Below are 15,655 nucleotides of genomic sequence, written 5' to 3'. Positions count from 1 at the left end.
CAAACCGATAACCGAACCGAATCAAGACATTTCGGATTGGTTTGGTTCGGTTCTTTAGCTCATCCATTCGGTTCTGATTTATATTTTGAGATTCAGGAATCCTAGAACCGAATCAAATCGAGAATCGAACCAAATTCAGTATATATATTATATAATATATATACATTTATTTAATATAAAAAATTAAATATAACAAAAAAAAAAAAAAACTCTCACTGTTGGCTTTCTATATTTTAACAAATTTATTCACCAATCTAGTAATCCAAATGACACGACCCTAATCAACAATGCTCTTTGAAATAGATAGCATATTTTGTCAAAAAGTGACATATGTTATTTTAGTTACCCTAAAATTTCTTGAGTGCTCAAAGAAACTTGACAAATTTTTCTCTATTTTTAATATTTAATATTATTTTACTTTACAAACAAATATTTATTAAAACATACTTACTAAAAGTCGTGACCTCACATTTTGGAATCCAAAAAGATGACCCGGTATCATAGGATTATAGAGAATGAAATTCTAATAACTAAGCAAAAAAAAAAAAAAAACATTATTTTTCACAGTTAAATTTTAATTTTAAGCTTTGGGATTTTTGTAGCCGTCCATTTTCAATATCATGGATCAAGCTAAAAATATATATTTTTACATCCAAACTCCTTCCGCATGTTTCATCTTCTTCATCACGTCCAAGCTTCTCACTGATTTCTTAATCTTCTTCTAATCAGCATGCCCCCTCACAGCAACATCTCCTCTCAACATTCTTTCTGCTGCAATTGTCTCTGTTTTCCCCTCTTTTTAATCTCCATGGCAATAGCCTCAACGTTAGTATTTTCTTCTTTTCAACGCTTGTCTCACAGCATCATCTCCTTTCCACGTCCTCCTCTCTCTACATTTTTTTTATCTCAAAAAAAAACTCCACACTTTACTCTAAAAAACGTGACAAGAAAAGTTTTTTTTTTTCTCTTGTTCCTTTAAAAAAAAAATAAGATAACAAAAAAGATAAATAAATAAATATATATATATAAGAAAAAGAACGATCGCTCCAAGGATCCACATTCTTCACCCTCCCCCATCAACCTTATTTGCCTCATCAACACCTCTCGCAACTACCTTGGATCACGCTTGAAGAAATCCCACACAACCACTTTTTGATTATAGAGGTAAGTCTTGCTTCTCACTTTATTTTTATTTTACTTTTACCCTTTATTCTTCTTCTCTTTCTTCCCCCTATGTTTTCCCAAATTAATATTCTTTTGTTTTTTATCATTGAGATTTCATTGTTAATTCATGAATGATATAAAAAAATTTCTTTTTTGTTTTCTTATTGTTTTGTTCTTATTGTTGATAATTCTTTAATTTTCAAATTCTACATGTGATTGTAATTCTTCAATTTCGAAATTTTTCATATTTTTAAAATTTTCAATCTAGAAATCTTACATGTATGTTCATATTTTCCCAATTTGATAATTTTACATGGTGTTGATTTTTGCCAATTTTAAGATCCATGTATGTTCATATTTTTCTAATTTAATAATTTTACATGATATTGATTTTTGTCATTTTTGAGATCTACGTATCATATTTTCCTGATTTGATAATTTTACAAGGTATTGATTTTTGTCAATTTTGAAATCTATGTATGTTTATATTTTACATGATATTAATTTTTGCAAATTTTGAGATCCATGTATGTCCGTATCTTGTCGATTTGATAATTTTGTGCGATATTGAATTTTGACAATTTAGAAATTCATGTGTATTCATTTGGTAGTTTAAGTGCAATATTGAATTTTGCCAATTCGTTGAGTTGCCATGTGTTCATAATTTTCCAATTTGTAAGATTCATACAACTTTCTTTTTATTTTATTGATTTAGTAATTTTGCTAAAATAAATGTTTTCCAATTCGGGAGAAAATTCATACAAATTCCTATTTTTATGGATTTGGAAATTTTGTATAAATTCATATTTTTATTGATTTGGTAATTTTGTTAATGTCAATAATTTTCAATTTAGAAGTTCATGTATATTGATTTAGCAATTTTCTCGATTCAAAGCATTTATGTATCCTACCATTTTGACAACAATTTTTTTTTATGAATTCATATTTTACCAATTTAGTAATTTAGATTCAAAAATTTGTACACATGCGTAGCTTTCACTTATTCGAAGTTTTTTACATATGATGCTATTAATCTAAAAAATGTTCATATACGAGGAATATTTTTCAAATTCGAAATTTTTTTATGCATGTGTAATATTTAGCCGATTTGAAAAATATTTGTATATGTTAGCTCTTTAACTAAAATATATTACCACGTGAACTTTAGAACATAGGATAAAATTATGATTTTTTCACATTTTTCCCTTTTGTGCAAAATTCAAGGAATCATGTAATGTTTAAAGGAATTTTGACAGTAGGATTCATTTAGCAAAATCGATATAAATTGATGATGATTGGAATCTAGCTTGACTCTAATATTTGCCCGTTGACCATATGATAGTTTTGGATCGTAATAGTGATCAATCATCTCGATCGAGTGGGTTCAATGCCTAACACCTTCCGAAACCCGTTATCCATTTCTCTTATCCGTGGACTAATTCGTATCCATTTTAAAGTTATTTTTGTTTCATAGACCTAACTAGGTGGCAACTCTCAATTCTCCAGTCAAATTCCTTTTTATTATTTAGTAAAAAATGGTCGAGGCAATTTTAATGACGACTCCATTAGGGACCTTAGGGTCAAACTCGACCCAACTCAAGACTATCCTTTGGTTGACTTTGCACTTGAGTTAACCCAGTTGACTCAATAAGAATTTTAGATTAAGTTAGATTTCGTCATTTCTTTTATGCATATGTGATTGAATGATAAATGATTTACTTTTGTGATTAATTTTATGATTGAATTATATGACTTATATGGTTGTTTATTCTTGAAAACGCCACGGGCACATCTTGTCCCTTTACACGCACTCACGATCAAGCATATTTATATTTGCATCATGACATGTCCCTATAAACCCCATAATCGGATCTAAGCTAACCTAGTCCTTCGAGACATAGGGGGATGCACGTGAGCGCTACAATTTTAGTACGGTACATTCGGGTATATCAAACTGAAGCACCACATACTGTCTAACTAGGTAAAACTGAAAGGTATATCGATGATTTAGACTGAAGTGACCTAAGTTTTGTCCGGACCTAGCGCCAATCATGTAGTGACTTAAAACTTGAACTAAAATGTGATATTATTAGACCACGACTCGAATCGACTATGGGTATTCCCAGGTTATTTTATTTAATCTAACTAAAAGGCAAGTGGGCGGATTAGTTCATACCGTTAAAATTGAACCCGTAATACGGGTCCATCCCAATAGACATGATTGAGGAGACATACCGATCAATATCAAGTTAAACCAGTTAGTCCAATTGGTAAATGGATCTTATAGATCAGCACATGGATCAGTTTGACTAATTAGTTTAAAAATATTGGATGAAGTGATTCAAATAAAATATTTGGATCTATTGGATCGAATCGGCCAAAATTCAAATAGGTACATAATCCCAATCACTTTTTATGGGTCAATTTAATTCAATGGACTGAATATTTCATAATTGACAAGATCGAGATCAGTAAAAATATATATTAAGGGATGTACCGACTAGTACAACTTAGATTTTACTTTTTGAAGATCGTACAACCCTTAATCATGGTTAGAAATTTTCTAAGATTCCTAATCCAATCGACAAATCATCTTCATGTAATATTTATTATTTTGAATGTTTCAACGGTTAGAGACTTTGAATCTAGAGGATTACTTAACAAATGCTATCAAGAGAGACCTTTGTTTCTAATTGCTAAAAATCTACTCTCATGTCTACAACCAATAATCTACATTTGATGAGATTTCAGGTTACCATTGTGCTTAAACTCAAGCGTTCACCGCCTAGTTGGGGTCGAGAATTAGGTCAATTAAGGCGAATATCAACAGCAAGTGAACCGTCAAAAATAGTCTCTAAATCTGAACTTATAGAGATTCATAAGATCTTAACAGTTATTGTAATTGACATAAATAGCATGAAGAATAATGTAGAAGTGTTAGAACAAATCTTTGAGTCAGAAAGAAACCCCTTTGACGATCAATAGGGCAAGGGACTAGAAGGTATCACAGCCATGAATCCGCAAAAGATTTATGAATTTGATGGAAACGAAAAACCCTTTAAGGAGAATCTTATGCTAGCCAATAGAACGACTCAATTAGAAACAACCCTAAAGAACATAAAAGAGATTGATGAAATCACATTAGGCATCAAGGCTTTGAATCAAATCCCTAGGATCCGTCTGCCTAAGAAGTTCATAATGCTAGAGACAGAGAAATTCAGTGGGGTAGGTTGCGCAAAAACACATCTTGAGGTATATGTTACTAACATGCGCATTTTGGACCTCAATGATGAATATATGACGTTGCTCTTTCAATGTGTTTTATGAGGATCGGTAATGCGATGGTTGATGTCTCAAGACCCATCTACATTAGAACATGAGAGAATATGTCAAAATTATTTTAGCACCAATATAAGTACAATACTGAAATTGAAACCTTCCAAAGGGACTTAGAATCAACCAAGAAGAAGAATGGGAAAATTTTTATTAACTTCATCAATCGTTGGAGGGCTAAGGCTGCACAAATGTGGAATAGGTCTTCAGAAAAGAATAAGTAGCCACCATCCTGAAGAATCTAACTCAGGGGTATGCCCAGCATCTAATCGCCTAATACCTTCTCACGTTCGAGTCTCTATTACAAGTCGGTAGCCAACTAAAAAATGCTTTCGCTTCCGGTTGCCAATGGCCAATAATCATAATGAGCTACAATAACAATAAATATTCTAATGGATTTGATCATAGCAACTGGAGATAATGTTTCTTGATAATTAAACCCTTTCATTCCGAGTGTATCTTTTTGCTACGAGCCTGGCTTTGAAAATTTCAATCTTTCCATCCACACTTTTTTTGCTTTTGAAAATCCATTTGCAACCTACTGTTATGATATTTTATTGTCAATCAACAAGTTTTTAAACATTATTTTTCATCTTTGAATCAATATTTAATTGCATTGCTCAGACTCAATATATGGCATCGAAATTTGTCATTAAATCGATATAAGTCATTGGGTCCAACTTAATATTATTGGAAATCATAGTGAAACTTCACTCTCGTGAACAACATAGTCTGTCAGAGCAAGTGCCTTACGCTCTTTAATACTTTTTCTAATGGATTGAGTAATAAGGTTATACCATATGTAAAAGGAGCCTGGACAAGGGGTTGGTCATTCGAAATCTTCTCCTATAGAATAAATCGATTCACTACATCACAATCAATATCATCCTCCAATAATGTAACGTCTCGACTCACAAAAACTTTTTTCTTGATTTAGCATAGGATTAAAGGAGTAATAGCTTTTTGTCTCTTTTGAATATCCTATAAAATAACATAGATATGTTTTGGGCTCTAATTTAAAAGGGATTAATTCTTCTTACATGAGTAGACCCCATATTCTTAAATGATAAGACTAAGTTCATGTCCAGTCCATAACTAATAATGAGCATTTTCAACATATTTAGATGAAACTCTATTAAGAATATATAAAGTTGTTTCTAAAGTAAAACCCCAAAATGAAATAGGTAAGTTAACAATGCTCATCGTTGACTTTATCATATCCATCAATGTTCTGTTATGTTTATTAGCGACATCGTTTTGTTGAGGTGTTTTGATTGCAATCCATTGAGAAACAATCCCGTATTCTTTCAAATATCAAAGGAAAAAAAATATAATAAGTATTCTTCTCTACGATCAGAGCGTAATATTTTTATTGACTTTCCAGTTTGCTTCTCAACTTTAGAACGATATTCAATAAACTTATCAAAGGCTTCTAAATTCTTTTTTATAAGATAGATATACCCATATCTTGAAAAGTCATCAATGAAGGAAATAAAATATTCATGCCATCAACGAACTATATGATTAAATAGTCTACAAACATTTGTATGTATAAATTGTAATAAATCGGTCAGTCTTAATTATGCATTCTTAGGAAATGATTTTTTAGTCATCTTTTCTATTAAATAAGGCTCACAGGTGGGAAATACCTCGTATGAAATATTTTTCAATATTTTTCAATATGTCAATTTTAATCAGTCTTTTTATCCGATCTAATCCAATATGCTCAAGCCGTAATTGTCCAATATGATTGCTATCAAAACATTTTCTTTTCAAGGAATTTAGAATAGAATGACTAACAGATAAAGCATCACAAGATAACGAATTAGAGGAAGTATACAAAAAATAAAGATTATCTATAATAGAACCACCGGTAATCAAACTTTTTCCAAGTTTAACAACCAATCTATAGTTGAAAAGAAAAATATATCCTAATTTAGAAAGTTTTGAGACAAAAATTAACTTTTTCCTAATATAAGCAACATAAAGACATTCTAAAAAAAATAAATGCTCCACCCTCCAGCTCTAAGCAGTACAATCCTATCGTCATTACGCTAGTCATATCTTCCGTACCTATGTAAACGAATAAGTTTCCTTTGTTTTTATGACACACCTTCTAAAACCCCTGAAGTTAATTAGACACATGCACAGAGGCGTCTGTGTTGACACACCATGAGTTATAATTCTAGAAACAATGTTTGACTCAATGAAAAAGATTTGGGAAAACCTGAGGAATTCTCTTTCAATTATTTTTTTATAGCTAAAATAATTTTTTATATGTCCTGGCTTCGTGCGAAAGAAGCACTTAACAGGTTCACGATCACTCCCACCAAAAGACTTGGAATGAATATTTTCCTTGCTGAAAATTTTTGACTTTTAGAAAAAACTTCATCTTCTTGTGGTTGGAGATTGAACTTAGGCTTGGATTTTTCAGGTAGATGGATTTGAGATGTTTTCATCATTTTCATTGAGGTCTCGATAGCCTGTAACTGGGCGGATAATTCAATTAGAGTGGATCTAATCTTTGTTAGATAATACGTGATCACAAAGCTAGAATATGATTATGGGAGAGAAGTCAAAACTGTATCAACTTTTTCTTTTTCATCAATATCTGCTCCCAAGTTAGTTTAGTTACTATGCTCATCATCTTTATCATATGATCTTTAATAGGCGTATCTTCTACCATTTTCATATTCGAGAACTCCCTCTAAAGAAGTTGTTTAGATATAGCAAAAGGATTTTTAAACATGCACTTTAGGTTTTGTATAATTTATTTGGCATGCTTGAAATGAAGACGTTACTTTTGGAGATCATCTTTCATAGATTCTAACATGTGAGCTTTAGTGAGAATATCACCCCTATTCCAATCATTAAATGTTTTTGTTTGAGCTATGGTAGGGTTTGAAGGTAAGATAGGAAGCATTAAACACATGATTTATCTTATCAACAATAAAAATAGGGAAATGTTCAGCAACAAACATTTTGGCAAAACATTTTTCAAAACATGGGTTAGAGATTTTGGAATGGGCTGATTTTTGGTGAGGATGATCTCTACGGTGAGGAGATCATCATCACCAAAAATCAGCCCATTCCAAAACTTTTAACCCCATCAAAAATGATTTACAAAAAATGGACGGTCCACGATTTTTCAACTTGTCAACTGAGGCTAGAAGTTTTGGAATGCGCTGATTTTTGGTGAGGATGATCTCCTCATTGTAGAGATCATTCTCACCAAAAATCAGCCCATTCCAAAACCTCTAACCCATGTTTTGAAAAATGTTTTGCCAAAATGTTTGTTGCTGAACGGGACCCATAAAAATAATGTCAAATTTCCTTTTCCAATTGTCTAAGTTTGTTTCATGTAGTTTGTCTTCACCAAGAATTTCAACCAGCGGATTTAAGTATGCCATAACAATACTGCTTACAATACCTTACCCATCCATTAACATGATTGAAAATAAATATGTGATCATTCACTATGCATGCGATTTTATAAATTGCATAGTGTGCCTGCCTTACAAGATTCAAATTTACAAAAAAATTAAATTTAAATCCTACAAGGCATCAAAACAATTTTAGTCATCCATGATAAGTCTCTTTGGCATCAATTTTCTAGATGCTAATTTAGGTGGATAATAATTAATTATATCTCACTTTCTCAAGTGCTTTGGTCTCTACAGTTCCATTATATCATGCCTAACGTCTTTGGGCTACCATGACAACATGGCAAGAGTCAACCCATTATTTCAATTTATTATATCACTATAATTGCCTCGTTTAGGTGATAGATATAACAATATTTTGAAATGACCATGTCCAATGATGGAACTATCATTATCCATGCATGAGGTTGGTTTTGAATGTGAGTTTCACCGCCTACTTCATTTACCGCATACACGTTTCATGAAAATTAATAATGGAAAACTGCATAAAAAAAATACTTTGCCTTTACAAGCTGTTGGATTAACTTCTCATAGATTCTCTGTTCTCACAAAAAGTTCATTCAAGAAAAAAAATTACTTTTTATTTATCGATTTTTAAAAAAATATTATTTCAAACTATTTTTTATTGCTCCAAGTAGGTTCATGGAAACCCATATAATCGAATCGTCCTAAGGTTGGTTTGGTTTGGTTCGGTTATGTGGCAACTCGATTCGATTATGGTTCTCATTTAATAGAACTGGTCTAAGTTGGTTCGGTTTCAATTTGGCACTAAACTGGACCAAGTTGCACCCCTAATAATATAACATAGACGAGGGAGAAAAATTAGTACACAATGTTAAAAACACCACTGCAATCATTGTAAAGATAGTTCAAATTGTACTTCTACAAGAAAACACTCCCAACTTGATCTCGATAAAATTTGATGTTGTCAAGACGAAAAAAATAATGCCTATCACTGACAGTGTCACATCTACCAACTCTCCAACCATGGTGATTATCAAATTGAATGAGGCTTTAGAGGGAATGATGTTTTGATTGTTAATACGACTTTTCTTTATTTTGACAACTAGAACAATCACGTTGGAGAAGATAAAAAAATATAGTAAAAATACTTTATAGACATCAAGTACATATAGTGTTTAAATACATCGGCATCACACACCAACTTCATATAGTTAGATTTCGTTGGCCTAATCCGACGAGGGTAAACTAATGAAAGCCACTCCTTAAAGGAAATTGGTATTGGTTTCTTTAAGATCCTTTATGACGTTTTCAAAAGTCATTTTTCACTTTAAGAAAGAGAATTTACTTCGATGATTTTGTTTAGATGAAGTTTATAGTTAGAGCTCAAGAAAATGGAGTTTTGATTTTGAAAAAAATTTCACAGCCAAGAAAATGAAGTTTTCACCATTGAATACAAAATATTTAGAAAGCTTATAGACTTTTTTTTATTTTTTATTTTTAGCCCGATGAGTATCACCACCTTTGGTGAGACTAATCTACTTGGGACCCACACACACACCATCCAACACCTTGTCATGTGTTACAGAATTTAAGTAGCCACGTTTATGTGGATGGGGTGTAGAGATTTGAAGACACGACGTGAGGAGCAAACTAATTCGCTCATTTGATGTCGAGAAATCATTCAAATTTGAAAGCACTCATTACATGATATTATAGTTAATATTGTATTTTTTTTTCTATTTATTATTATATATTATTTAAAGTAAAATATTAATGATCTTAGGTGTGGGACCCCCATCATAAAAAATAGGAAAAATTACTAAAAAAAGGCTATATTTTTCATCAATTACTAAAAATATACTCTCTTTTTTTTAATTACCAAAATCGAATTAAGTCGCTGGACTATCCAATGTTTTAGTAACTCGTTGAATTGTCCAGCATTTTAATGTGTTAAAATTCATTGTTTTACCAAAAAGACCCTTGGAATAGTTAAAATGTTGGATTGTTCAGCATTTCAATAGCTGGCTTTAACGGGATAATTATAAAAACACCTTACAAATTAATAAGGGCAACCCTCACCATAGTCGAATTGTTTTGTCTTATATGGTTTAAATTTTTTGGAATGAACTGATTTTTGATGAAGAGATCATCCACAAAAAAAAAAAAAAATCAGCTCATTAGAAAACTTTTAACCCCATTAAAACAAGTTCAAGAACCCTGAATCGTCTTTTTTTATTTGTAAACTAGTTTTGATGGGTTTAGAAATTTCAAAAGGGGCTGATTTTTTGTGAGGGTTCCAACAACTTAATTCATTTTTGGTAAAAAAAATTTTTTTAAAGTATATTTTTAGTAATTAATGAAAAAGATAAAACTTTTTTTTCTTTTAGTAATTTTATCAAAATAAGAATAATAATAATAATTTCTTTTCTTATTATAACTATATCAAATGATCATAATCTTTTATATCTTTAAATTTAATTTATTTCCTTATTATAAGGAGATTATTAGATACTCAAATCACAATTTTCATTTTCATTTTTGTTATTTTATTGATAAGGAACGTTTAAATTACTAAAAAAATTAAGTATTTTACATTAAAAACACAAAACCAGGTGGACTCAGCCGAGTTTTTTTATTTGCCTCCCAATCTGAGACCGGTTTCATTTGAACGAGTTATAATCAGTTAATCATAATAGGCGAGGAATAAGAGTTAATTAGCAATCAACGGCTAGAATCACCAGATATTCATCATCCGAGTCCACGTGTCACTTTAATACTTGTCTGTATCAAACGTTTCTACATTAAATAAAAAGCAAACTTTTCTCCCATTAAAAAATCCTACCAAAACTGGTCTTCGAGTCAAACTCAACTAAAATCACAACCGTCCAATCTGGTTTCCTTATAAACTTCAAAGTTCCCTCCCAACCAATATCTTTCCCTCCTTTTTCCATTCTTCTAGAACTCTACCAAACCCATTCTCCCTCTCAAAATTAAAATCTCTCATAAAAAAACCCCCAAATTCTTCCCTCCCTATAAAAAACCTAAATTTTTCAATCCCCAGTTTGAATTTCAACCCTAGAAACAAAAAGCTCAACATTTTATCCCAATTGAGTGTTTCTTCAATCATCGATCGATTGATCATGGAGTCTGCGATCTCAGAGAAAACCCTAGACGACTCTCCCTTACCTTCACCTGAAAAAACCCTAGATTACAATCTTCCTCTTTTTCCAGAACTCAATCAACCTTTTTACGCTGAATCCTCTCCGTTTATTTACGGAGAATTCAAACCCTCAATGATGGGCGCAGGGCTTGCGAATTTGGGGAACACTTGCTTTCTCAACGCGGTTCTTCAGTGCTTCACGCATACCGTTCCTCTTGTTCAGAGCCTTAGATCTTGTAAACATGAAACTCCATGTCATCGTAAGATCTCTCTATCTATCTTCTTTGTTAAATTATTTCGTAATTTTGGCATTTTAATTTTAATTATAAATTTTTCTTTGTTTAATTGCAGTGAGTGGTGAAGGGTTCTGTGTTCTTTGCACCATGCGTGAACATATCGAGCTATCGTTGGCATCATCGGGTCAAACTATTGCGCCTTACAAATTGTTTGATAATTTAAATTGTATCCTTATACTATTGTCATTTTTTATGAGAATTTGCTTAATTTTCTTCATGGTTTTGCTTTGATTTCTGTGTTAACTACGGAATTTAATCAAAATTTGATGATCTTAGCTTAGCAAATCACGATGGGTTTGATTGGGCTTTCTATAATTAATTTGTGTTTCTCTAATTATAATTTTATCTAGTACTCAAAGATACAAAATTTGAGCTCTTAGAGCCTTAAACACCATGTCATGGTTGCCATCCACTTAAGAGATTACTCACAAAGTTCTGAATGATCAGATTTTTCTAAACCATCTGACCAGTAGATTTTTTTTCCAGGAGATTTTACTAGATTTTGCGTAAGTCTCATAGGTCGAACACAGTATATCTTGGGTCTGATCTAGGTTTTCTATAGGGTGATTTTCCAAAACATGCACTGAAAATTGAAAAATTACCAAAATGGCACACTGTTCATTTTTATTCCGAAATTGGTAATTTACCATTTTCGAAATTAATTTTTTTTAGTTAAAGTCTGGAAAAAATGCATTGTCTTATAAAATAGAATTAAAAAAAAAAAAAAAACTGTTTTACGGAAACTAAAACTGGGAGAGTATTTACTTTATTATAGAATAGGAAAAAAAAATTATTATTCATTCCATAAAATTTTCATTTTCCGAATTAAAATGAATAGTGTGCCATTTTGGTAATTTTGCAATTTTACTATGCCACTTTTGGCAATTCTCTATGTTTACCTAGCCCTTGTTGTTGTTTAGGCAGAATTTTATACTTTTTTTGTCTTTCTTGACATAGTAATTACCAGATTTATCTTCTTCTTTTCGGAGATATGAGCAGGAAGATGCTCATGAGTTTCTACAGTGCTTGTTGGATAGACTTGACAGTTGTTTCGATATGAACATGAAAGATCAAAGCTCATCTTTTCAAGGGGATAGTTTTGTAAAGCAGATTTTTGGCGGTCGTCTCAGAAGCCAGGTGCGGACTAAACACCTTTACTTGCTAACCAACTATTCATCATCATGAACAATTTCTTGTTTCAATTATTCTTTATCAGTAACTTTATTCCTGTTTTCACCATTTGAAGGACTGCCTTTTTTCTTCTTTTATTACCCCAATTCATATTGTTTTTGGCCTTCTTATCATAGTTATCAAATGTGGTTCTTATCCGACGAGTCATCTCATTAAAATTGGCTAAAATATTTGTCTTTTTTTTTCCTCGTGTGTAAAGCTGAATTAATAGATATTCAATCATAAAATTTATTTTTTCTATAGTATAGATTATAAATATTTAGATAATTAAAATTGATTACTTGATATGAGAAACCATCACAACTGGTCAACTCTGCTTAGTTTTATAAACTTGTTTGAAAATTTTAAGGCTTTAACTCATTATGAATTTACTATAGTCATTTGTTATTGCGAGAGCTCAAAACCCTTTTTTCCCTTGTTACTACCAAATTAACTTTCTAGTTATTTTATAATATGCTTTCTAGTTCAACAAAGACATTGTGGTGATTTTTATTTATTTTATTTTTGAAAAAAAACATATTAATTTTCTCAAGGAAATAACTTAGATGATAGACCTTCTTGGTATATTTAATATAATTAACAAAATCTATATTTTCAATCAACTTTATTAGCTTGTGAATTAGGCATACTGGACCTTTTGCGTTGGTTATGTGCTTTCATGCTTAGCAAACCTGAAAACATATTGTTCATTATAGTATTCTTTTTGTGTCCGGTGTGAATTGCAGCTTCGATGTTCTAATTGTGCAAACTGTTCGGACACTTTTGAGCCATTGATTGATTTGAGCTTGGAGATTGAAGATGTAGATACTCTTCCAAGTGCTCTAGAATCTTTCACTAAGGTTGAAAAAATTGAAGAAACAAAATTTACTTGTGAGAATTGTAAGGAAGAAGTTTTAGTAGAGAAGCAGTTTACACTGGACAAGACCCCTTCAGTCGCAACATTCCATTTGAAGAGATTTAAGAATGATGGCTCCTATGTTGAGAAGATTGACAAGCACGTGCAGTACCCATTGGAGCTCAACTTGCAGCCCTACACTAGCAACCAAGATAACGATAATGTGAGTTCTTTAAATCCAATTTCTAACTTCAAACAAGTTCATTATTCCCATGTATCAGTTTTACAAACAATTTCTGATCTAACGTTCTTATTTTTTTTCACAATAGGTTGAGATGAAGTACGAACTATATGCAGTTGTGGTGCATATTGGACTTTCATCTTGTTCCGGGCATTATTTCTGCTTCATTCGCTCTTCTCCGCACACATGGTACAGCTTGGATGACTCAAAGGTAAAAAAACACATTAGAGCAACTCCAACCATCCTTCAAATCTCTATATTTAGAGATGAACCAAACTCCAACCATCCTTCATAGTGAAGAAAATTCCTCTATATCACTGTTGACATCTTCAAATAGAGGGGAGAGAGAAGATTTGAAGGCCAATCTCTATCAATGTTCACCTTTTCCATATACCTATTGTGTTTTTTTTTTCCTTTCTATAAATGTCAATTTTAGCCTTATCTTTTAATGTAATATGATTTAAATACCTATTATATCCCTTCAAATATTGTGTTTTAGAGGAAGAAATAGTGATTTGAAAATGAGAGCGGTTGGAGTTCAAAAGTGGTTTGGAGTCTTTAAAATGAAGAAGATGCCGAAGATTTGAAGCCCTTGGTTGGAGTTGCTCTTAAGGATGCAACACTAATTGGAAGTTGTTTGGAGTCTTGAATCCTTGTTTCAAGATAACAAAATATCTTACATAACTGATAATTATACATTCTTTGATTTGTGTAGGTGATGAGAGTTAGAGAAGATTTTGTTCTTTCCCAGGAGGCCTACATTCTATTCTATGCAAGGCAAGGTTCACCTTGGTTTTCAAGTCTAATGGAAACCCAGAAGCAGCACATAGTTCATGACAATGAGACTACTTCCCCGACATCTGTCCTAGATGACATGGACAATATCTGCACTACTTTTCCTCCTAGAGCGAATACTTTCAGTGGAAATCTCAATGAAGCTAGAGACAATGTGGAGAGAATCTCTACTGCAATTCCTCTCGATTGTTTCAGTGGTGAGGGTGAAAAAGTTAGAGACGATGTCAATGTCTGCCCTCAAACACCTTCACCGCCCAGATCTCCTAGCCCAGATGATGTATATAAAGAAGAGCCAACAGGTAACATTTATTTCTCTTAAAATCAATTTCTGTGTTTCTGCTGCAGTTATTATACTCTTGTGCGGTATCAAACAACATGAAAAACTGATACTACAAGTCGGATGTAATTGGCAGAAGTGACTTATGTTATTCCACGTGGCCATCTGAGATTGAAAAATGAGGTGGTCTGTAAAACACCGGCACACAAGGCTTTGGAGGACTTGAAGAGAAGGGAGGCAATAAGAATGATAAAGGGCATGCCTTCTGCACGGGGAATGAAAATGAGAGCTTGCATGCTGGGCTCTCATAGTGAAGGCTCTTTGAACAGAAAGAAACGGAAAATGAAATTTTCATGTGATGTAGGTCGAGATAGAAGCCCAATTCTTCGATGTGATTTACGATGAATTTGTAGGTCTATGGAATGATTAATAATTTTTTTGTTATTAAATTTTTGGGTAACCCAACTGTTACTATACTACATCTTGAGTTCTCTGATTTCTTACTCCTTGGGTATGTATATTTGTTTTTAAGAGAATGTGAATTCATTCTGAACGTGGAAAAAATGATAAAATGAATTCCTATGTTTGATGGATTGTATCTAGAAAAATGCTGAAAAGAGGAAAATAAATTGGAGGGAAAGCATCTTTTGCCCAGGCTGGAAAATATAAATTGCATGGGGTTCTGAAAAGAAAGTGTGCAGTGGCACACCTAAAATTTGCTTTTTCCTGCTTAAATCATTTTCCACCCCATTTGTAGTCATAGTGACACTTCATTACTAGAACCAGTATGTAATCTACAATCCTTAAATGATTTCTGTTTTAATAGATGCTTCTAAACTTTCCCAATTAAAGTCTGTAAAGTCTTCTTCGTGATGTTTGACGGCTAGTGGATTGTTGGGAAAAAAGTCTAATTTAGTCATGTGCCTCCAAGTTTTGGTGTATGTTTGAGCACAAGG

General features: G+C 32.2%; 1 protein-coding gene across 1 annotated transcript; it reads left to right on the top strand.

The window, feature by feature from the left end:
* Positions 1–10,840: 10,840 nt before the first annotated feature.
* On the top strand, positions 10,841–15,252 carry LOC147391522 (ubiquitin carboxyl-terminal hydrolase 20-like). Its single transcript, XM_086460254.1, has 7 exons — positions 10,841–11,324; positions 11,416–11,526; positions 12,328–12,497; positions 13,277–13,609; positions 13,716–13,838; positions 14,343–14,721; positions 14,836–15,252. Exons 1-7 carry the CDS (start codon positions 11,045–11,047, stop codon positions 15,102–15,104), a joined length of 1,665 nt encoding a protein of 554 aa, XP_086316380.1. The 5' UTR covers positions 10,841–11,044; the 3' UTR covers positions 15,105–15,252.
* The last annotated feature ends 403 nt before the right edge of the window (positions 15,253–15,655 follow it).

This window comes from Akebia trifoliata, chromosome 11 (genome assembly GCF_017979445.1).
Source record: "Akebia trifoliata isolate Shusen 1 chromosome 11, ASM1797944v1, whole genome shotgun sequence".
Lineage (NCBI taxonomy): Eukaryota > Viridiplantae > Streptophyta > Magnoliopsida > Ranunculales > Lardizabalaceae > Akebia > Akebia trifoliata.
The sequence above is the reverse complement of the archived record's forward strand: the minus strand, read 5'-3'. Positions and strand labels throughout refer to the sequence as shown.

What these genes read in the sequence shown, in the direction of transcription:
- LOC147391522 (XM_086460254.1), top strand. Translation starts at nt 11,045, where the DNA reads ATGGAGTCTGCGATCTCAGAGAAAACCCTAGACGACTCTCCCTTACCT. An exon ending in GCGGTCGTCTCAGAAGCCAG is followed by an intron (nt 12,498 to 13,276) that starts GTGCGGACTAAA and finishes TGTGAATTGCAG; the next exon opens with CTTCGATGTTCTAATTGTGC. An exon ending in ACAGCTTGGATGACTCAAAG is followed by an intron (nt 13,839 to 14,342) that starts GTAAAAAAACAC and finishes TGATTTGTGTAG; the next exon opens with GTGATGAGAGTTAGAGAAGA.